We start from the raw sequence: 23,291 nt of genomic DNA on the forward strand, positions 1-23,291 counted from the left end.
TTAAAGCATATTGCTCCTTCTCTAGAGGTTGGAAATTTCAACCGACCATCCTCACATTTGTCATACTAAACTAAAAAAAGAAAGAAAATAATTGTAATTAATGATGTTACTGAATTTTTTGCAAAGTTGCAGTGGAAAAAGTATGTTTTGATATTCTCCATAATTTGTAAAACCAAAGTATGTAACCTAAGAGTTGTCTAATGTCCCACCTCAATTCACTCTGAAATACCACGAATATCACAAAATCTTCCCAATCAACTTTCAAAATTTGTTCTTGAACTTAAAAAAATAATCCATTTTGTTCTTAGTTTTATTTTGATTTTAACCAGCTAATAACATGTCTACGAGCATGTATACTAATGGTAAGGTAAATAAAATTTAAGGCAGAAAAATAATATATATTTATGACTCATGATAGAAGAAAGAAGTTTGGAAAGATGGTGCTATAAATTATATATTCACTCTTCTCCAAAAGTAGCCAAACATTTCTCTGAAAAAAAAAGAAAGAAAGAAAGGAAAAAAGAGAAATAGTACGACCATAATAGCTTATAAAAATAAATGGAATGGTGGTGTTGATATTTGAAATATAATATCTCGGACGTACTGTTTTCAAAGAAACTAAAGCCAGGCTACGTATTTGCAGTAGTTGGAAGTTAGAGTTAAAAACATGGGCCATACAAAAAACACGACATAAACTGGGAACATACATATGAATTTTGGTCCTCCAAACCAAGCATTTTTTTTGGTTCCACAACTTTGTTTTGTTGTTCATAAAGGAAGCCATAAAGCAACTTCCCATTATAAGGTTCTTGTGTTTTTTATTTTTCTTTTTTTTTTTTCGGAACTAAACTAACACATAACTCTTAACTCTTAATTAAATGTACAGTCGCTGCTATGCTATGATGACTGCTTCATCTCAAATTCAATCTAATTTCTTTTAGGTTAATTCTTACAATAAAAAGTGTAGCTACAAGTACAAGTCTAAATTTATATGTATTCAGTTTGATCAGCAATTCTTTATTGCCTATGAATATAATATTTATATACATCTTTGAGAGTGAAAGGTGTCATTAAATAATTAAATTTATTTGTTAGTATCAGCAGCTTAGATAGTAAAAGAGATTAAGAATTCAAGTATTTTCCAAGGAAGCTTTTAATTAGTGCTATACAATCATTTATTTTTCTAAAGGCGATCCCAAATTTACTAATGATATATCTTTGAACTATTGTCGGTATATGCATACGTATAGTCAATCCATGTCAAGGTGATTATAAAGAAGAGTAAAATCGTGAAAATTTTGAAGGGGTCAAAGAGAGAGAAAAAAGATGCACGCAAATAAAATTGTGAGATAAAAGAGATGTCCCAAAGTTTTACCTACGTTTGTAGATATAATAATTGGAAGTGTTCGAATGTGACAAGTTTAAGAGAGACATTATTGAAGTAGCAAATCTTGTCCCCTCCCATTTTTTAAGGCTAAGACCCACAAGAGATGAGTTTGTTTAAGAAGTGAAATGCCAATTTATTGAGACAACCTCTGTACTTGGCCTTTTAGATTATGACATACATTAAATCATTGAGAAACCCAAAAAAAAAAAAAAGTATATATCATAATCACTTTAACTAAAATTATCCTTAGTGTTTGATTACGTCAATCCAACGTAGCTTTTACATCACTTGGCATATTTACATATTAAGATTAACCTAATTGATTCTATATTAGAAACTACTAATAACTCATGTGACATTAGGGTTTAGAAGTTAAAGCTTATATTTGATATATGAATTTATTATGTTGGTTAATTTTATGGCCAGCTACGCATAAATTCATGTTATTATATATAAATTTAGACATGTGGGCTTCTTACGTTTAGATGTTTAGATAAATGTGTCTAGAGTCTCAGTTTGGACATGCTTAGGACATGGAAGAAAGGCCAAAACATGCATTAAGAAGTAGAGTTTAGCTCGCGGCTTTGACTTGGAGAATATTTGACCAATAGAAAACTCGCTTGCAAAATGTCAATTTTACCAGTAGAGGGTCTTTTGATTGTTGGTAGAATATCCATTGAATGATAGGTACAGATACCGTCTCAACAAGGCACTACTTTCCAATGCTCCACTTATAAAAGGCGGAGTCTTGCATTCTTAAAGGTACAAAATCTCTTGCCTTTTAACTTAAGACACTAGCCGGACTAAAAGTACCAGTTTACAGGTTACCAACTAAGTCCACATTGAATCACCTATTGATATGTCACGCAAATCAGAATCATACATCAAACAATTTTTCTAAAATATAAACCTACAACTAAATTCATATTTATATCACCTATTTCTTTGGCCACAAATGTAGACTTATTAAAATGGAGTGTCAAACATCCTCTATGAATAACAATAAAAGCCAAACTTTTTGATTTGGTTGGGTTTGTGGAGATTGGCTGGTTCTATTTCAATTCATCATATTTAGTCTAAGTTTGTTGGGTACATAATATAAGCAGAAATTTATTTATAAAATTGGAAACTATATTATAAAGAAAAATGGATGAGGAGGCAACCATACATTATAATGTCCCATTAATTATTAAGGAATTAATGTGCATAGGCTGGACATGGTTGCATAAGTCCCACTCAATTATTAAATCTTATATGAATTTTCGAACAAAGCGTGCACGAAAGGCCCTGCAATTATAAGATCCGATTTATTTGGTCGCAATTGGCTCATTTCGTGTTCATTCTTTACCTAGTAATAAATGCACTCTATTCTAAATTTTTATACAACATTTTTCTTTTGGAGTATTTATATATTTTCAATGCCAAAGTCAGACATCATTCTGCTCCAAAACTTAGCCTTTTAAATTTCAGCAATTCTCAATTAATTCGCGACCATACACCAAACTTTATCCATTTCGTACAATACTATCATAATATTATTGTATAGTTTAGAGGGCACAAATGCTTATAAATTAACGAAAAAATATTAATTTTAAGTACAAAGTTGACCATGTGTATATCAATTTGCACATAACACTTAGATGAAATCGGATGTCATCGAACCAAACACGGATTTGTCGATCACACATAACACAATATAGGTTCTTTTCGAAATCTCTTTTTTTTTTTATACTGGTTTTTTTCCTTTTAAAATACGGCTTCCAACAAAATTTTTCTCCCTAACATTTTTTCCAATATAAAAATTATTCTCTCTGTTAAATTTTCATCTCAATATACTTTAATTTATCTCCCTTTTTTTCTATCTAAATATCTCTCACTTTTCTCACTTTAAAAATTAATACTTTTCCAAAGTACTTTTCAATGTCAATTTTTTCCCTATAAAATTCCATAGGTAGCTTCTTCTTCTCTTTCCAATTTATTTTCTCTTTTTTTTTTGGCATAAATTTTTCATTTTCTCTAATGTATCTCTTACCAATTAACTTTTATTTCTATGTTTTTTTTCCTCTCTAAATTTACTCTCAAAATCTATTTCCAAAAAATGTCTCTATCCTTCTTAAATTTTTATTTTCATGACTCTTAAGATGAAAGATTCGTCATGGGGCTGGGTTCTCACTCAAGAAAGGATGAGGAATTTCATTTAGATGCATTCCCCCACCTCACCCAAGACCTTGCTTCTATTCCTAATATATATAGTTTATACTAACTATCTTACTAAATTATGGATAAATATATTAAATATTTTTAAAACAAATCATTTATATTAGTAAATAATACAAATGCCAATTTTATATAAATACGTATATTTATTAATATTTTAAAATTTTAAATAATTTAAATTAATTACATAACTTTCCCTACGAGGATTTGTGTCCCCTAACGAGAATTCCTCAACCTTGACTCTAATTCCTTGAATTGGAGAATAGGGCGAGGACATGAATTAAAAAAAAAAAATCTCAACGGCCCGAGGGTGGGGAGGGCATGCCTAACCCTTGCCCCATTTTTTTCATTCGTACTCTACATAGATTTTTCTCTCGCTAGCACTTCTCTAATTCTCTAACTTTTTAAAAATGAAATCTATAATAAATGTAATAAAATAAAGATGTATTTATAAAAATATCATTACTTTTGTATTTTTTTTCGAAAATGTCACAAAAACTTTTGGTTGGTCTCTTATATAAGTTTGCAAATTATGCTATTTTTGTAAAATTTTAAACCTCCTATTTGTACCTAAACTTTTTTTGCTATTTTGGTAATCCATCTTTTAAAAATTAGAAAATAAAAAATAGTTATTAAACATGTATTGTAATAAAGAGACCTAAACTTTCAAGATTTTAATTACTAATAGGCCTCTAAACTTTTATCAAAAAAAAAAAAAATCTCTCGTTTTTTCGTGCAGGATAAAAAAAGAGGGAAAATTCGGGTTGGTATTCTTTTTTATAAAATCAAAATCAAAAGATTAGGGAATTACCATATCTATTAGATAGATCAACCTACCTACCGTCCTTGAAAATAATTATAGATATTTTATTTGAAATAATGAAATATTTCAAATAATAATTTTAAAAATTTAGGGATAAAAAATCTTTTTCACAAAAATAGAAATAAAACAATAAAAATACATACATATCAACATTTTCTGCCTAGTTTATTTAACTTAAGAGACTCAATAATCTTTCCCTAAAATAAAGTGAAAAGATCCAATAGGTCTTGAATTTTAAATTTTTTATCTAATAGGTTCTTTAATTTTCGATTTTGCTTACTTGTGAGATACTTTTTCAAGCTCGAGAATTACAAAATCAAAAGTTCACAACTTATCAAGGGACACAAATAATTTCATGCAAATGTAAATTCATATATTTTTTTTAACTAAAGAAATAAAAGATAATTTAGATATTATTATTAAAGGAGAATGTTTTTTTTTATTTGAATAATTATAGGTTGGAGTTAACCATGGATCTTAGAGATAATAATATGTTATTTATCCACTTGAATGATATTTGAATTGATAGGAAAAAAATGTTGATAAAAAAGCAAATTTCAAGATATATGTGAGAAAAAAAAATGCTTGTGAAACATACATAACCAATAAAGAAAACTTATGCGATTTTAAAAATATGGTTCCAGAATTATACAGTTTTTCATTGACTTGTTCCTTAAAAGAATGTAAATTATTATTCATAAATCTTAACCTTTTAATCCATCTAAATTGTTTGTTAAGAATTATTTTTTAATATTTTTTCGTTGTTTATAATTTGTTGGAAAAGTAGCTTCTATTATAATTTGGAGGGCATAGATTTAGATTGTTTTCCTAATTATGCGCTATAAATTTATTATTTTTTTGTACAACTATGGACTATAAATTTAGTTACATTACCATTCAATTTAGTAATTAAATCTCAGATTATTTAATTTAGTGTACTTTAAATTCATATTTTTAATATGACAATTTGAAAACATGGAAATCGAACTTTGAGATAATAAATACATAGATGAGATCTATACTTTAGGATCATTTTGAATTGTCTTTGGAAAAAAAAAGTGACATTTAAGAGAAGATATATCAAAGCAGGAGTTACAGCAGTACAACATTTATATATTATTAATCGAGTATATATATGTATGTATGTATTATCTTACATTAACTAATGTCTGTACCATGCTTTCGTACACAACATAAATCATACCAAGTCAAATTGCAAGCTCGTTATGGGCCAATTTTATATAATCGAAGGGATAATAGATCAAAATACTTCTCAAAGAAAAAAAAAATCAAAATAGTGTCCAACTTTTTGGATAATTTTTTCATTTAGTTATATGGTTAAATTCTTAACTTCATTTTTTTAATGTATTAAAAACAAGTCTTTTAACACATATTAAAACATGTGTTTTCAATCAAAAGTCCGTAGGTTCGAATTCACACACCTACCTATTATTATTGAATGAATATTTTTGTTAACAAAAAGTTACTAATAATTATTTAATGACAACGATTTTTTAAAAAATAAATTCTTTACAATTTTTTTTGTTAACAAAATAATTTTAGTAAAAAAAGGGCATTATTTTCTGCAATCACCATATTTTTTCTTCGCTACAATGCTATATTGCTTGGTTTTTAGTTCGAGCAAGATAAATACCATGATACAAAGATACAAGAATGATTTATACTTAAAATTGCAAAATCTTACTCCTTGAGCTATTTCATTAGGTTCGAAAAAATTAGTTTAATTGTGTTACAATTTCAAGCTTAGCTTTACTTTTAACTATTTCTAACATTCGAGATAAAATCAATACATGAGAATTTTGTAAATGTAGTATAGAAATTAAATGATAAGTTTACACAAATAATAAAATTTTTAACAACATTTAAAAATAAAATATAGGATATCAAAACAAAGCAAATAATAAAATAAAATTTATTGGACAAAAATAAGTCTATAATTAGGCACTTGTGGATTTGAAAATTTGTACTAGATTCAAAATAGTGGAAAGAAAAATGATAATACGATTTCAAATACATAATTTATGCTTTGATACCATTTTAAACATATTAAATCACCTAAAAAAATCTTAAATGTCTTAATCCTATCTACAGATATCTTAAAAAACAACAAATTTAGTGGTGGACAAATTTTATTTCTTGAGATATCTATATATGATTAAATTTTTATCCAAAAATAATAAATTTCACTAAGAATGTAAAATATACTTTTAAAATTGTGACTTTTTCTTCCCTCTATCTTTCTCTCGGATTCATTTTGACCTCTGGAATCTTCTATCCTCTCTCCTATTAACAAATTTAATAGAGAAAAAAAGGCCAAATCTAGTCAAGGGTTTCATTTGGGAGAGTTGAATTTCATAATTCTTCTGAACATTCATATTAAATAGCAATACCAAACTTTTATTGTGGGAAGCGACTGATATTCTCCGCATAAAGAATCCATGGAAAAGTTAAAATAAAAAGAAGGAAATAAGTCCTAAAAATTTATGCTGGTGATTCAAAAAATTGATATAAAAAATTGAAAACATGAATTTAACTCAACTAATTAAAATATATATTTCTAACTATTATAATTTCTCACTCTACAGAGGGAAAGAAAAGACGAGACTAGCATCCGAATTCGTCTCATTTGTATTAATTAAATATAGAATACAATTAGGTGCCATATTTTATGCGGCTCACAAAGTTAATTTTTTTTCTTATTAATTAATTTTTTAATTAAAAAAAACGAAAGAGTTGGAAGAGCAAAATTGCAAAGTGGGTTAAACGGAATGTGAGAAAAGTAGCTTTTTTTTTTTGGTTCATTTTTTTCATTTTAAACCCACCACGCCACGTTTAATTGCAATCATGCGATCGACTTTGTCATTATTTCCCCTCTCAGTCCCTGTTTCCCTTTGCAAATTCGTCCCTTTCACCAACTTTTTCTGTAGTCCCTATGAACATTAAACATTTTCTTAACCACAATACTGCCCAAATATATATTATTACTACCAAAGCTTCAACTCTTCTTATATTGACGGAAGGTAAAATATGACCTACCATGTGAAAAATTTTGAAATATTAATATGTTGGAACCTTTTTCTAGTGTGATCAAGCTTGATCATAGTTGGTCGAGCTTCATAAGTTGGCCACTTATAATTTCTGAGATAATGAATCTAATCGTTATTGTGTAATACACAAACCATCAAATGATTTAACAAAATGGTTGCACGGGTTCCATCAACTGACACCCTATAAATAGGAATGTCATTCTGATCCAGGTATGCAATTCTTATACATACTAACTTGAAAACAGAGTCTTTACTCTTTTTGTGCATTGCTCTCTCATAGAATGGATAATTTAGTTATAAGGTCAAAATTATGCATCAATGTATATATGCATGAATTAAACTTATGTTCTTCGTCAAAAATTTTGAACAAATATTTAATTTCATTTTGAGTTCCAAAATTTCAAAATTGTTTTAAAATATATATATATATATATATATAATTGGATATAGAGATTAAATATTGGTTTCCTCGAAAGTGAGAAATAAATATTTGGTGAAGAATGGTATGTTATGTTTAGAGAAGCATGTGGGTGGCCTAACGAAATTAAATCATGTTCATCGAAGGAACAAAAATTATTGGCTCAATCGAAAATTGTGGTTCTGATATACATTGGGTTACGTGCAAAATGGAAATTATGGCAATGCAGCAGATCCATAACACAATAACCTAAGCTCAAACTTTGGTTTAATTAATATCCCTGTATCGCCAAGTACTATGATTTAAATAAAGTAATTAACTTATAAATTTAATCTATTTTGTTGTTTACTTTTTAAACTTGAATTACATTCGAGTATTGACTAAGTGAGAATGAAGGTACCTATTAAATCCTTTTATCTCTACATTGGTTGAATCATAAAACAAATTTCATTCTTGAATTGAATTATATATATGTAGTTTTTCTCGTTAGAAATATAGAAAAATTTTCATTCTATTTTAATTCATGGCGAATCATCTTGAGATCAACACATGGAGTCTATAAAATTAAGTAATATATCAACTAATTAGGGGCTTGCATATATTGTAATATGGTAAGAAGTTAAAACAAGTTTAATTAATGGCAAATATTGTAAGAACATTATGAATTTGTAAATATAAGAAGAAGAAAAAATTGAGCACAAATCCTACCCATCAAAAAGATTAAAATAATTTTGAAACATCTATCCATCTATCAGTGATAGACTATATCACTATTCTATATATATATATCTGTTACATAGTCCAACGAGTGGCAAATCCATAAATAATATCATTCAGAGGCACAATAATTATAAGATAAATATATGTAAAAATGTATTCTTAAAGAGCGTGCGGCCAATAAACATTGATTCAATAAACAAAATATAATAAATTTATCTAAGGGTGTACGTGCCCCCTTGATCTCTATGTAGATCTAACCCTATCTATAACAATAGATCATATCAATGATAGACTATGATAGACAGATTGTATAAATTAAATTATAGGCTATATATATTGTTGATAGATATAAATTAGTAATATATGAGTGTAAAAAGTAAATTAGTATGTAAATTTTTTTAAATATATATGCGATATTTTTCAGAAATTGTCATATTTGTGAAATAACAATTTTGGTTGCTGTATTTATAAATATGACAATGTAGAATTGTCACCAACTTTTTCCGGTTATATGTCAAGTAGATAATTAATATGATATAATACGATACTTTCTTTTTTTCTTTTCATATAACGTAATGTGATAGATAGATTAGAAAAAGGAAAAAAATATGACAAAAAAGTGGAAATGTTGACATTTGCAAACATAGACTCTCTTTTTGAAGCAAGGTATAAAATTCTTGTCTAGTTATCCAATATCGATATGCTATTTATTTCTTATGTTGCATTAAATTAGTCATTTTCATGTCATTATTTAGCTTCTACTAAGGAGACAATAACATAATTAAAATCTTTTAAATTTAGGAACTAAATACAATACATATCATCAAGATGTATATATATATTTTAAATAACATCAAAATTTAAAGATTAAATTTACAACTTAACCTAACCTAAAATTATGTATAATTATATTTTATTAATTTAACCTAAAATTATTTACTATCATATATTATCCATTCCCAAGCTTCTCTAAATGAGCCATTTTTTTCCAAGTCGATTTTATACACATTTAAAGTAACTTTTTAGAATCTAGACTTTTGTTCATTTTATCTATATACTTTTTTTTATTTTAGTCACATTTCACTTATTAAATTTTTTTGCAATGTAGACATAAATCTTTTATAGAGAATTTTTTAAAAGTAAAATAACTAAAACATGGATCATTAAAAAGTATATGGACTAAAATGAACCACTTAAAAGTACAAAAATTAAAGTAGAAATTTTAAAAATATCAAAATAAACTATAGCCACGAGACCAAAATAATATTTGGACCTAATTTTTACTATCCAACTTCATTGTTTAGGATACATATTTATGGTATTGACCCAAAAAAAAAAGAAAGAAAAAAAGGATAAAAATTGAAGACTTTATGGTATTGGAGTGTGCTAGTCCAAATCCATATGTAAATTAATTAAGAAGATAAATTAAAAAAGTAAGATTTAACTTAAAAATAAAATAAAGTGATGGAGTACAGTGGAGAAGAGAGAAGGTAGCATTGGATTTTGTTGCTCTCTCTTTTGTTTTTTTGGCAAAAGGCTTCACTTTTTCCCATCCTCCCACCCCCCTCGGGCCCCTAGTCTTCTATATAAACACTCCTCAAAAATCCCCACTTTCCATCTTAAAAAAGAAGACTTTTTTCGAATAAGCCAATTCATTCTCCTTGAAACTTAATCCGAAGAGACAGATGGCGGCATCCGATAAGGTGGAGGAGACCGTGATAGTAGGCAACTACGTGGAAATGGAGAGCATCGAAGCCAAGGCCACCGATGTCAAAACCAAGCTCTCCAAGCTCTTTTGGCATGGCGGGTCTGCTTACGATGCTTGGTTCAGCTGTGCTTCAAACCAGGTCCTCTCTCTTTACTTAATCCTTATTAGTGAGAATCTATCTTGTCCTAATCAAACGTGGTTGCCACGTACAGGTTGCTCAAGTTCTTCTGACTTTGCCATATTCGTTTGCCCAACTGGGGATGGTGTCCGGAATTCTGCTGCAGCTCTTCTATGGCTTGATGGGAAGCTGGACGGCATATCTCATCACCTCCCTCTACCTTGAATACAGAACCAGAAAAGAGAGACACAAAACTGACTTTAGAAACCATGTCATCCAGGTTTCACCACACCCATCTAATAAACAATCAATCAAACATCATACTCACAGTTTGCTAAACCCTTTTGCTTGGTTTTGAATTTCGAATAGTGGTTCGAGGTTCTCGACGGGCTATTAGGCAAGCGGTGGAGGAACGTGGGCTTGGCATTCAACTGCACATTCCTGTTGTTCGGCTCGGTAATCCAACTCATAGCATGCGCCAGGTAACTAATCACCATGATGTATATTATAAACTTTTGTTAGATCTCTATTAGTGTTCCTAAATATAAATGAGACGGGCCGGACGTGTCAGCAACATATATTACATAAACGATAAGCTTGACAAGAGGACATGGACGTACATATTCGGAGCCTGCTGTGCGACCACAGTATTTATTCCATCGTTCCACAACTACAGAATTTGGTCATTTTTGGGCCTCGCCATGACCACTTACACTGCTTGGTATCTCACCATAGCCTCCTTCCTCCATGGCCAGGTTTGCTTTCCAGAACTTCATTTTCTTCCTCTAATTTCTTACTTCAAAAAGAAAAGAAAAAAAAAATAATAATTTGGTAATTAATTTAAATTGTTATTATTAGGTTGAAGGAGTGAAGCACTCGGGTCCGACCAAGGTGGTCCTGTATTTCACGGGGGCCACGAACATTCTGTACACATTTGGGGGACATGCTGTAACTGTGTAAGAACACCAATTTAATTCTCTCAAATATGGGACCGACCCCTATCAAAAAAGTTTTAACACACACCTCAAAAAACCTCCATCCCCTTTACTTTTTTTTTTTCTTTATTTATATATTACGTTTAATATATCAGTAATTGCATCAATTTTGGCCAAATCCAACCCATGATCAAAACTGTTCAAACTCATCCCCAGCAAAATTCTACTAAAATAATGGTTAGTATTTGGTAAGATCAAGTTGTAATTTAATTTCTTTAGTTTAGTTAAATTTTATAAGTTATTCCTGAACTTGCGCACACAATTAAACGACCTACATATTTTTTTTTCTATTTTTTACTCAACTCTAAATCTAACGGCACTATTTAGCCAATAGAAAAATTTAGTAACAACATGAACAATTTAGATTATTAGAATCTTTCTTTTATAATCTCAGTAGCTTTTTAACACTATAATCAGGGTAGCCTCGCCCGTCACAAGATCCAAACCTAAACGACATTAAAGGTTTTTGATATTAAGCTAATTTAAAGGTTTAAACATAAAATCTTTATGATATCACAGTACTTCGACGATTTAGAATGTTGTTTATAATAATAAAAAAATGGCAAAATGCCATAAAAATACCTTAACCTAGCTAGTTACAAGATCTAGATTTAATTTCATCACTCATTCGAAGTTTAGCTAAAATTTCCTTCTCAAGGTAACAGGAAAAGAAAAACTATTTTCCCCTTATATCATATCTAATATAAAAACTAAACAAGATTCTTTTTGTTTTGTTTTTTTTTTTCCTTTTTTTAATTGGTTATACCGAGGAGTTATTGAAATATTACATATTTAGAAAATAGTGTTTGGTATTATTCGGATATTTGTCTTTATCAGGCGTGTATGAAAAGTCTAATTTTCCTGTGGAATCTCTCCTTTTTTCTCTTCTGAATTCTGATTTACTTTCCCCTTTTTCTCTCTTTTTATCCTTTCACCATCCTCGCAGATTACCAATTTACTATTCATTTTATTTTTACTTTTATCAAGCAGCCCCCAACTCTAATTAGGATCTGCTTAGAAACCATGTTTAAAAATAAACAGTAAAAACAATTCACTTAATAAGTGATCCGCATGTGGTTTTAAATATCATAAAGGATTCAACAGTAAAATTAATTTGTGGAACATTTAATGAGATCAAAGGACTACAATAAAATAAAATAATATATTAATTTTAAGAAAAAACAAATTAACTAATTAAATTCAAGCAATGTGTACAGTCCAGCATCATTCAATGGAAGTACTGTTCCGCCCCCACTTAAAAAGTACTTTGACATTGGTTAATTGATAATAATTGATTTTTAAAATATATTTAGGTTTTTTTCTTTTTGGATTAATATATTAATTTGAGATGGTACAGGGAAATTATGCATGCGATGTGGAAGCCAGAAAAATTTAAGAGCATATACTTAGTGGCTACGGTGTATGTGGTCACACTGACACTGCCTTCGGCGGCGGCTGTTTATTGGGCCTTTGGAGATTTGCTTCTTAATCACTCCAATGCCTTTGCCCTTCTCCCTAAATCTCCCTTTAGAGACATGGCTGTTGTCTTGATGCTTATCCACCAGGTAATTTTTCGGTCTCTACGGTTTCGTTAAACCTCACAAATTTTTTGTAAGATTGCAAGTCGTAATCATATATGAGTACTACATGTTATCTATCTGGTATGATGATGATAATTGATGTTTTGCTTAAATGAGATTGATTGTTTGCATCAATTCTGAAGTGGGTGAAAACTAACCAAATCGTAAATCAAATTGTAGCTAAAATAGCTAGTATTGATAGATAAGAAATTGAGCTTTTAACTCATGGTGTGATGACATTGATTGGGGTGGATGTGGGACAGTTTATAACGTTTGGGTTCGCATGCACGCCGTTATATTTCGTTTGGGAGAAAGCCATAGGATTGCACGATTGCAAGAGCTTATGCAAACGGGCGGCGGCTAGATTGCCTGTGGTCATTCCCATTTGGTTTCTGGCCATTGTCTTCCCTTTCTTTGGCCCCATCAACTCTGCTGTCGGTTCGCTCCTCGTTAGTTTTACTGTCTACATCATCCCTGCCCTCGCTCACATCTTCACCTTCAAATCGACTACCGCCAGAGAGGTTAGCCCCGTCTCTACTTTTTATTGATTTTTTTATTGGTCATGTATGGTCAAACTGGAATTATATTTAAGTTGATAAGTTACAATAAATTTAATCTTTTATTTGGATGCAGAATGCTGTAGAGCAGCCACCAAAATTTGTGGGTGGATGGGTGGGAACCTGTACGATTAATGTGTTTGTGGTGGTGTGGGTCTTGGTGGTCGGGTTCGGGTTCGGTGGATGGGCAAGCATGACCAACTTCGTAGGACAAATTAATACCTTTGGTCTCTTCGCCAAGTGTTATCAATGTCCACCTCCTCTCCCACCAATAATCCCACCGTCACCACCACCACCGCAACTTCATAACTCCACGGCTGCTGCCCCGCCTTCGCTCCACCATCGTAACCACCACCATTGACCGTGTTGCCAACCATCGTACTAGATGTGTGAGCCTCTTTCACGTCATCTAGACACTGTCACACAAAAATAGAAATTAGGTTTTGTTTGTGATTTTCCTTTGGCCAAGTTCGACATTGTAGCTCTGATTCTCAGCAGCTTAGGTCCATCCTAATGCTCTGAAATATAAAAATAATTAAAAAAGAAAAAGATTAAATATGCTATTACATTTCCATTCTAGTTTTGGATGAAATTTAACGTCGAATGTGGTCTAAATAAAAACCGCAACATCTTTATAAACCTTGATAAGTTCCTTCTTGATCCAACGGTGATATTATCCGATGAAATACGGATAAAGTTATGGGGAGAGGAGATGACGCAAGAAGAAAAGGATTGGAGCCTGAAAGTGGGGAAGTGGAAGAAAGGGAAAGGAATCGAAGAAGAACAAGAAAGAGACAGTAGCAGAGAAAGAGATTGTGATGCCCTGTGTAATCCAAACAAAAGCCTAAGCCACAGTCTTCTTCTTTCTGGCTGTCACTATAAAAAGGAAAAAAAAGAGACTTGACTCTGGATTTTGGGCTTTTTCCTAGAAAACAGATAAATTCGTTCGGCTTTTGGATTGTGAAATTGACAGCACCATCACTCCTATTTCCCTCCAATTTCCCTCTCCCTCGGTTCTTGTGTTCTTATTTTACTGCAAACACTGCATAATATTCCATCATCTTTCTCAATCGTGTCATCCCCTGTCTCTTCTCCATCTTTTTCATCTATTTATAATTTCATATATACCTTCTTACCTTGCTCCTCACCTCGTTTCACATGCCCCATGCCATCTACATTCCTTTCCTTTTTATTTCTCTCTTCTTTTCGTTGCGGAAAGACTTTTGATCTCGGATTTTTGCAAGAATTTAGTCTTTCAACTTTAATTTGTAACGATTTGGTTCTAAATTTGTAACAAATTGGTTCTCAAATTTTAATAGGCACTTATTAGTCCCTATCTTGATAAATTTTGTTAACTTTCTTATACATTTAGATTGATAAATTGAGGAAGGATCAAATGTGCTTATAAATTACAAAGACTAAATCATTATACGATAAAAATCGGTACTTAATTTTGATATAAAATTTTATAAGAACTAAATTGTTAGAAATTTTAAACTATAAAAATTAAATTATTAATTTTAACAGTTTGTTACAAATTCTGTTTTTCATCTCCATATCTTCAACTTTGGCTTCTGTTTTAGTTTGGTTCATTTTACTTTTTATCTTAAATTTTTTCAATAACAATTTCAGCATTATGTTATACTACCCTCGATAAATATTTTGAAATGTAGCTACAATTTTGTGTTAAAGGATTTTCGTTGTGTATTTCACAAATAATTTAAAAAGTAGAAGGATAAAACATAGACCATTAAAAATTACATGGATAAAAATGAATTTTAAGGAGGTAGAGATTTGAACTTTTCAACCTCTAAGAGAAGAAGATATCTTAGCTTAGTTGTGGCTCAAGTATTTCCTTTAATATAACGTACGAGAGTGTGGATTCAAATCCACGACTAAATAATTGAATATTTACCTTGAACGGTTTAAATATACATTGTCTATCAAACTAACAAAACAAATTACATTTGGTACAATATTTTTTTAAAATATATTTTATAGATTAAGTAATAAAATTATGTCAATTTTTTACTTTTAGTTAAAGGTATTTATATTATTATTTTTGAACCTTAATCAATGTTATATATTTATTCCATGATAATTGAAATTATAAGAAAAAGTAGAAATTGATGTATTCTTTTCTAAAGAATTAAATCATAGTCATTATTATTTATTAATTCATATAACCAGTTTTCTATTGAGAAAGGTTGTTTTTGTTTCTCAATCATTTTTACTTTTGAGTTTTGAAATTTTAGTTAAAACATAAAAGGAATAGAAATTCGCTTCCAATATAAATCTCTATTATCTAATTTCATTTGTTTATTTAGGTATATATTACACTTAATATATTTATTATATTTTTATTTACATCAATAATAATTTAAGAGGTCGATTTTCTTAATTTGACATAATAGTTTTATTTTATAGGAGTTTGGGTAGTTTATTATTTTTGTAATAAAGAAAAAGAGCTGTTGTAACTTCATGGTTCTAGTTTTAATAGGTAGATTTAATTTTTTAAAATATATTTATTTCTTATTTATGTATTTTTTAATGAGTTTGAATTTTTGTTTTTATGCTTAAAATAGGATATTTTTCTCAATCACAATTTTAGCAAAGCATTGCACTCAATTAATCTATAAAAATGTTGTCACAACTTTGTATTAACAGATCTTTTTAAAATGTTATGATTCAATTTTAGGGTGTTTTGTTATCTAAATTTTAGGTAAATTATTAATTTGTGTAAGCATTTATCTAATTTGGTTGAGAGTAGCATGAATTTTGTAACTTATTAAATTTACCCTGAATTAGAATTTTAAGGTTAAAATTGACTATTTACTAACCATAATAGAAACCGTTTCTATTGGTATAGAGCTACTACCCACATTGTGGCCATCTCCTCTAGAGTGATGAAACAAAAAATTATTTGTCTTTAAATTAATATATGAAAATATTATTTAATTTTAATAATTAAAAATAATTAATGAAAATTTAGTGCTCCTTTGGTAATTTGTTGTTTCTTGTCTCCAAATTTTATTAGGAAACATAAGTATTTTGCAACCAATTATGTTTATTGATATATATATATTTTTTAAAAAATATTATGTTTCTTGTTTTTCATTTTTTGGAAACATTATCAAAATTGTACTGAAATTTAATAGGATAGAATCAAAACAAATTTCTTTTCATTTGTTTCTGTTTTTGATTAGTTACAAACATTAAACATAAATATTGTTTGATCTAAAAATGAAAAATTTACCGAACAAATTAACATTTCAAAATGGTTAATTAGAACTAATTAAACTCAATTGGTGAGAGCATTAATAACCTGTTTGAATATGCTACTTGAGCATGAGGTGATGGGCAAAGGAGTTGTGTTATAACCAAAACCAGGCGAGTCCCAGGATGTGAAAATTTGCAAGCCAGAATCAGAATGATGAACAACAAACCAAACTAGATTAAGATTAAAAGTTGATATGGAAATTGAACAGAAGAAGTTCAAAAGCTAAATGGACTGTTAGAGGCTTTCTAATCCATTACAAGTAATCACAAAACAGACTAATTTACATACACTTTGATCAGACACAACAACTTAAAAAGTAAAACCCAAAAATTCCTTTTTTCCATCTTTTTGAACAATTATTATACAGATTGTAAGGGTGAGGAGAAAAAAAAAAGGAAAGAATCAATGGAATCCTCTTGAACCTCTGGACTGATAAAGTTCCAACCTACTCTTGGCTTCTGGCAGAAGAGTTTCTATGGTGGGTTCTTCCACTAAGTGCGCCTGTTTTGAAGACCATTCCAGGACTATGAGTACTTCTTCTTGTGCTAGTACCTCACTATCAGGAACATGTAAAGCTATGTGGCACAGCAGAATCAATGAAGGAATTTGAACCATCTGCTCCCCAAAATACACCAATTGAATCAGATGCTTCGTCCCTCCTGCTTCGATTATGGCCTTGCAATGGTTGTCATGGAGGAAGTTCTCTGGACAAGCGAACTTGTCCAGAGCAATCACCGCCTCCATCGAAACCTCGGCCTCCCTTTCGTCGAGCAGCTTCACCAGCGGCCCGATCATCCTCGTCTCCGTTGCTCGGAACGTCCTCGCCAAGTGCCCAACGGCCTTGATGGAGGAAACAAGCAGATCGCAATCTGCCTTCTCGATGATCTTCAACAACTGTTCGACCACGGCCTTGGCTGCAGGGGAAGTAGGCTTGAACCCGGAGCGACGCAGCTCGGCGTTCTGCTCAGCGACCGCGGTGATCTCCATCAAAGCCATGGCGGAATAGTACTTGACATCCTCGGGGCCCTTCTCCAACAAAACTGCAAAGCACAACAGAGCTCTTGACTCTGTGATGTTGCGGCAAATCACAACATTCCCTTTGCAGAGGTGCCAGAGGGCTCTGGCGGCCATGGCTTTCATGTGGGCCTTAGTGGCAGGGTCCTCATATTCCCTTCCCTTGATGCTGGCCCCTGAAAGCGTGGGGTGCTGCGGCCGCCCAACTTTGTGGCTCGCCTTGTGATGAAGATGGTTATGCGATTCCTGTGGATTTGACCCACCCTTGGCAGGATTCTTCATAGCCATTGTGTTGGTTACTACATTATGCATTTGGCTAGACAATTGGTTCCCGGTTAGTTGGTTAAGGCAATTACCCCTATCCTCCTCTTCCCCACTTTTCTCTTTTTGGTCAGAAGAACCAGAATTAGCCATCAACACCGAATGAATCGACATTTGTTGTTTAGTAGCAATGGTGTACCTACTGTGTTCTTGGATGGTCTCGAACGCCAGATGGCTCACCAGCAGCCGGATTACATTGTTCTGGGCGAAATGGTCTTGGCATTTCGGATGGTGGGTCGCCATTTCCGACACCGCCCAAGCCACCACAGATTGAACCTTCATATGCCCATCTTTCAGAATCTTGGCAAAAACAGAGCAAACCCCACCATTCACAATCTGCTCCACGCTTTCGGAGTCACGACCCAAAAGCCCAACAGCCCTAGCGGCGTGTTCCTGGCCCTCCATCCGGCCCTCCTTGGCCAATTTCAGCAGCGGCGGGACGCCGCCCTCCTCGATGATGAGTTTCCCGTAGCGGTCGTTGTCTCTGGCCAAGGAGGCGAGGGAGGCGGCGGCGTCGGATCGCTCCTCCAAGGTGCCGGTGTGGAGAATGGCGACCTGCTCCCAAATGAGGCCCAAAATGGGCTCGTTGGCGGCGATGGGAGGGAGGCCGAGGTACTCGTCGTCGCGATCCTCGGCGGGGGCGGAGACGCGGAGGAGCCAGGAGACGTCGCCGATGGAGTTCTCGAGCTGGGTGGAGATTTTCTTGAAGGCGGCGGCGGGGATGATGGTGAACATGCGCTTCATGATGCCGTTGGCACGGCATTTGATGACGAGGGTGAGGGCCTTGTCGAGGACCTGCTCGGTGTCGTCGATGATGCGGCGGGTGGGGCGCTCGTAGAGGTCGTTGCTGGCGCGGGCGGCCTGCCGGAGGAGCCCGGCCAGCTTCTCGGTCTTGGTCTTCAGTTCGATGCATTCTTGTTTGAAGGATTGGGCGGAATCGGCGTTCTTGGTCACTTGGTCGGCTAATTGGATGGGCCTTGCCAGGATCTCCTTGACAATGCCTGCCATGGCCGAAACAGAAGCACGGCGGCGATCTGTACAATTTTTTTTTTCTTTTTTCCTTTTTTTTTTTTTTTTTTTTTTTAGTTGGCCTGAATCGAGGAGAGAGTAGCCGGATTGGGACGGGGAGGCAGGGGAGAGGGGCCGTGGGCCCCCCTGATTTTCGGTCAAATATGTTTTTTATCTTTCTATTTAACTTGTAAAAATAGAATACCTCATTTTTTGGGGATTGGCCCCCAATTTAGCGTTACATTCATCCCTTTTTTTCTCCTAAAAATACTGCCTTTTTTCTTCTGGAGTTTATTTATTGAAAAATAAAAAAATAGAGAAATTAAATGCCCTTTCATGACGTTTTGACTGGAGACGATACAAATTAAGCTCATGTTAGTTTAATAATCTTTTAACTTTCAAGTATAAAGACTAAATATATATATATAATTCTCAAAATTTTGAGATAGAAACTCATTTATTTTTCCAAATGTGAGGTACAAGTTGGATCATTTCAATTCTAATACCATTTTGAGTGGTGTCCAAAATGGTTATATGCAAACAATTAGTATATAAATGCTCATGTTTGTCCATATACATTCAGAAACAAAAGCTTCGCCATATTAATTTGTTTGAATACCAAGTTAAATGCTTTGATAATGTAGCATCTTATCGAGTATATTTCAATTTCACACCATTTATATTTTATATCGAATTTGTCCAGCTTTGTGTGTGTTTTAGTATGGAGTATTAAATTATTTATTGGTGGGATATGTTAACATAGTTTTCTTTAGATTGGAAGTGAGATAAATCTTTTATTATATGAGTCATTTTGTAAACAATATGATCATATCACATCATGTAAGTCTTAAAGACTAAGAACCTTGTATTTATCTATTAATTGAGTTTTTATTTTTCATTTTCCCTAATTTTCGTAAAAAGAGAAAAGAAAACTTAATGCGTCAATTTCAATTATCTTAAACTTTGAATTTTACGAATCTAAACTCTAAACTTGAATAAATGGTTAAATTTAAATCTATACTTGAACTACCTGCTCTCAATTAGTCATGCGTTTCAAATTTTTGTTTTTTTGAAAATTTGTGACTAGATAGGTACATTTTTATAGTTGAATGAGACTATTTCGGTAGGTATTGATTCATATCCAACAATATTAGCTTTGGACATTTTATTGAAATTTAAGCATTTTTTATTTGCTAAATCTTAGAAATCAAAATTTTGGTGGAGTTAATTTAGATGTATTGCTAATTGGATTATTATTATTAGTATTTTTTTTTACAACAATCGTATATAGAGATTGAAACTATGACCTCTAAATAATGAGCAAGATGTCTAATCTACTAAGCTAAGTTTATCTTTGCGATTATGTACTTGATTTATTGCAGTACCCATGAACAATTCTTTAATCTATCCCCATTTAAAAGAGGTATTAGTTGTAATATTTATTCAAGTTGGAGTTTTGAATCCACAAAAGTAATCTATTAATCTTTGCTTTGAAGGAACTAAAAACTTAATTTTGAGAAAAGTAAAATTGTAATAATTAAGAAGAGGTGAAGTCTTAATCAAAAAGTAGAATTTTGCATTCAATTGATTGAAGATCCACAAATCAAACATTCACACACACATACACTACACCCTGACTAGGAAAAAGCTTATCAGCCAAACAGCATTATCTCTCTGCTCCACCAATATCATTACCAGAAAAAACCAACAACATTAAATGTTGAATGTTCGACCTCAAGTCTTTCATTTTCTGGTTCAATCTGGCCATTTTCAACCTTTCACTCTTTTAAATTGATTTTGAAAAATCAATTATATTTAAATTTCTTCTTTAAAATTACTCATTTTACCTTCACTTCCTATTCCTAATCCTAATCCAGGGAGGGAGGCAGAGGATGTTAGAATTTGGACCGATTTTGACTACCAACATTGGTCGGATTCCCAGTTCCGGCGAGTGTAATGACCGGAATAGCCCGACGCCGGCGACAGAATGGAAAGTGGAGGTCTGTAAATCTGGATGTCGTAATGGGCTCTTTTATCCGGATCCGACAAGGTGGAGTAGGCGGCCTGAATTTGGATGAAGTGGTGGGCCGACTTCTCACTCTCCTTGGGATTCCGATTCACGTCCGGATGGCAGGTCCTGGCCAGCCTCCGGTAGGCGGCCTTGATGTCGGGGCCAGAAGCAGTCATCGGAATCCCAAGGACCTCGTAAAACGACGACGGATGACGGCGGAGGGAAGCAGAGGCGAGGACGACGCCGAGATTGGGCTTGTTGACGAAGAAGGAAGCCATGGGATTCAGAAATTGGGATGATGAATGGAAAATGGAAGTGCTATTATTATAGAGAGAGGAGCGCCGGTTTTCAGACATGGAAGTCTTATCCAATACAAGTGTTTTTCCCGTGGGGATCGGATTCGTACAGTGGATGACTCAGCTTCACTGTGTTTGGGGATAAGCACTTTATTTCATTTCGGTTTATCCACTCAAAATTTTCAGCCTTTTTTCTTCCCTTCTCACGATAATCTTGGGGAGTTTGCGGTTTCAATGGAACATCCAACATTATCCTACTTACCAGGACTTTTCGGATATAACGTATACTCTGTTTTCGCTTTCCTGTCAATATTTTTACAGGTTTATAATGAAAATATTTAGCTCTACAACTCATTATTATTTAAAATAAACATTTTTCTCTCCCAGTTGTTAATCATTTATAATGAATATCAACTGCTGTCTGCCTTATACTTTTTGAATGAATAAAAAATATATATTTTTTTTAAGTAAAACAAACGAGATAGGAGATTCGAACTTCTAATCAAAGACAAAAGGTCGGACTAAATTTATATTTGCAGAAAAAAAAATCTATTTTCCTGTGCTTTTTTAAAACATTGAGGAAAATCAATAAGATCGAGAAAAGTCTATACTTACCATAATACATAGTCAAGGGGAATACAGAGATCTCAATCTTCACTATTAGACTCAATAGCCTACATAGTTAAGGTTTATCAAACTAAAAACGTGAATTGAAAAAATATATATAATATTATTGAACCGTATATTAAATAATTTAAACAAGTCAGAAAAGGAAAAAAGATAATAATTTAATATATTATTAAATTACAAAAATCGCCGCGTTTGCCACACCGCGTACTCGCCGGCCATGCACCCCATAACCAAAGTCTCACTTTTATCAATCCATTACGAGTTGTTTCGTAGTTTTATTATTTTATTATAGTTCTCTCCCCATTTTTTTTTCTTAAATATATATTTTTTATGACTTTTAAGAGTAATGGTCCATGTCTACTTAGCAGCCGGCTCAGTGTGTTTAGAACAACGGAGACCCCAAATATTTTTATAATTTATACGCTCCTTTCAATATAACTCTTACAACTTTGTTTTTTGTTTCACCATTTTATTTGTACTATTTTACCTTCAATTTTTGGGGTGATAGCGATGAGAGTGTTAACCGAAGAGGAAAAAACACAAATACAAGACCTTCTGCTTTGATATTGTAAAGGATGAACAAATCATTACTCAACCTAAAAACTTAAGTTGATGAGTTGGTTAAATTTAACTTATATATGGATATCTAAACAGGGAGTTAGGTAGTCGATGTGGAGGGGAAGGAAATCTTTTTCTTATTAAACTTGTTGAAGGAGAAATTTGAGCAAGATACGCATCAAACACTGAGGGCAATAGAGAGGTATGAGACTACATACGGTTAGCAGCGTATGATGTGCCTGCGTACATGCACGTCACTGTCATAACTGTACGGGTAAGGTGTCGAGGATCGCAGCCTTGCAACCTGCATCTGCAGGGGGACAAGCCAGCAGACGGAAATGCCACCCATCATTGTCAGAAACGTCCACCCTCCTCTATCAGGCTCAACTCAGCATGCCCCTGTACCTCTAACCACCGTCCTTCCTGATAGATCATTCGCACCTATAAAGGGGAATGATGCCCTTACTACCAAGTAAGTGAATAATATGTCACTAAATCCCTTGGTGTCTATTCTTATTATTTTTATTCTGATTACTGACTTGATCGTCGAAGTGCATTAGGCGAGATATTGTACTGACGTCG

At 32.5% G+C, this 23,291-nt stretch overlaps 3 protein-coding genes across 3 annotated transcripts; 1 reads left to right on the forward strand and 2 right to left on the reverse strand.

Moving 5' to 3' along the window:
• Nucleotides 1-10,234: 10,234 nt before the first annotated feature.
• Nucleotides 10,235-14,170, forward strand: LOC111015481 (auxin transporter-like protein 2). The gene is made up of 8 exons (XM_022290519.2): nt 10,235-10,480; nt 10,554-10,739; nt 10,829-10,941; nt 11,031-11,214; nt 11,318-11,415; nt 12,812-13,019; nt 13,298-13,555; nt 13,668-14,170. The coding sequence occupies exons 1-8, from the start codon at nt 10,319-10,321 to the stop codon at nt 13,950-13,952; spliced, it is 1,494 nt and encodes a 497-aa protein (XP_022146211.1). The 5' UTR covers nt 10,235-10,318; the 3' UTR covers nt 13,953-14,170.
• Nucleotides 14,171-17,025: 2,855 nt separating this feature from the next.
• Nucleotides 17,026-21,136, reverse strand: ARO1 (armadillo repeat only 1). The gene has a single exon (XM_088121236.1). It carries the CDS (start codon nt 19,212-19,214, stop codon nt 17,274-17,276), a length of 1,941 nt encoding a protein of 646 aa, XP_087977362.1. The 5' UTR covers nt 19,215-21,136; the 3' UTR covers nt 17,026-17,273.
• Nucleotides 21,132-21,503, reverse strand: LOC111015487 (chaperone protein dnaJ 11, chloroplastic). The gene has a single exon (XM_022290530.2). The coding sequence runs from the start codon at nt 21,501-21,503 to the stop codon at nt 21,132-21,134; it is 372 nt and encodes a 123-aa protein (XP_022146222.2).
• Nucleotides 21,504-23,291: the final 1,788 nt, after the last annotated feature.

Source organism: Momordica charantia, assembly GCF_013281855.1.
Source record: "Momordica charantia cultivar OHB3-1 chromosome 2 unlocalized genomic scaffold, Mcharantia_2.0 BLBB01000002.1, whole genome shotgun sequence".
NCBI lineage: Eukaryota > Viridiplantae > Streptophyta > Magnoliopsida > Cucurbitales > Cucurbitaceae > Momordica > Momordica charantia.

Bases quoted from the DNA above. Each gene is read 5' to 3' on its own strand.
- ARO1 (XM_088121236.1), bottom strand. From the start codon at position 19,214: ATGGCAGGCATTGTCAAGGAGATCCTGGCAAGGCCCATCCAATTAGCC.
- LOC111015481 (XM_022290519.2), top strand. From the start codon at position 10,319: ATGGCGGCATCCGATAAGGTGGAGGAGACCGTGATAGTAGGCAACTAC. The intron at 10,481-10,553 runs GTCCTCTCTCTT...TGCCACGTACAG, and splicing joins TCAGCTGTGCTTCAAACCAG to GTTGCTCAAGTTCTTCTGAC. The intron at 13,556-13,667 runs GTTAGCCCCGTC...ATTTGGATGCAG, and splicing joins AATCGACTACCGCCAGAGAG to AATGCTGTAGAGCAGCCACC.
- LOC111015487 (XM_022290530.2), bottom strand. From the start codon at position 21,503: ATGGCTTCCTTCTTCGTCAACAAGCCCAATCTCGGCGTCGTCCTCGCC.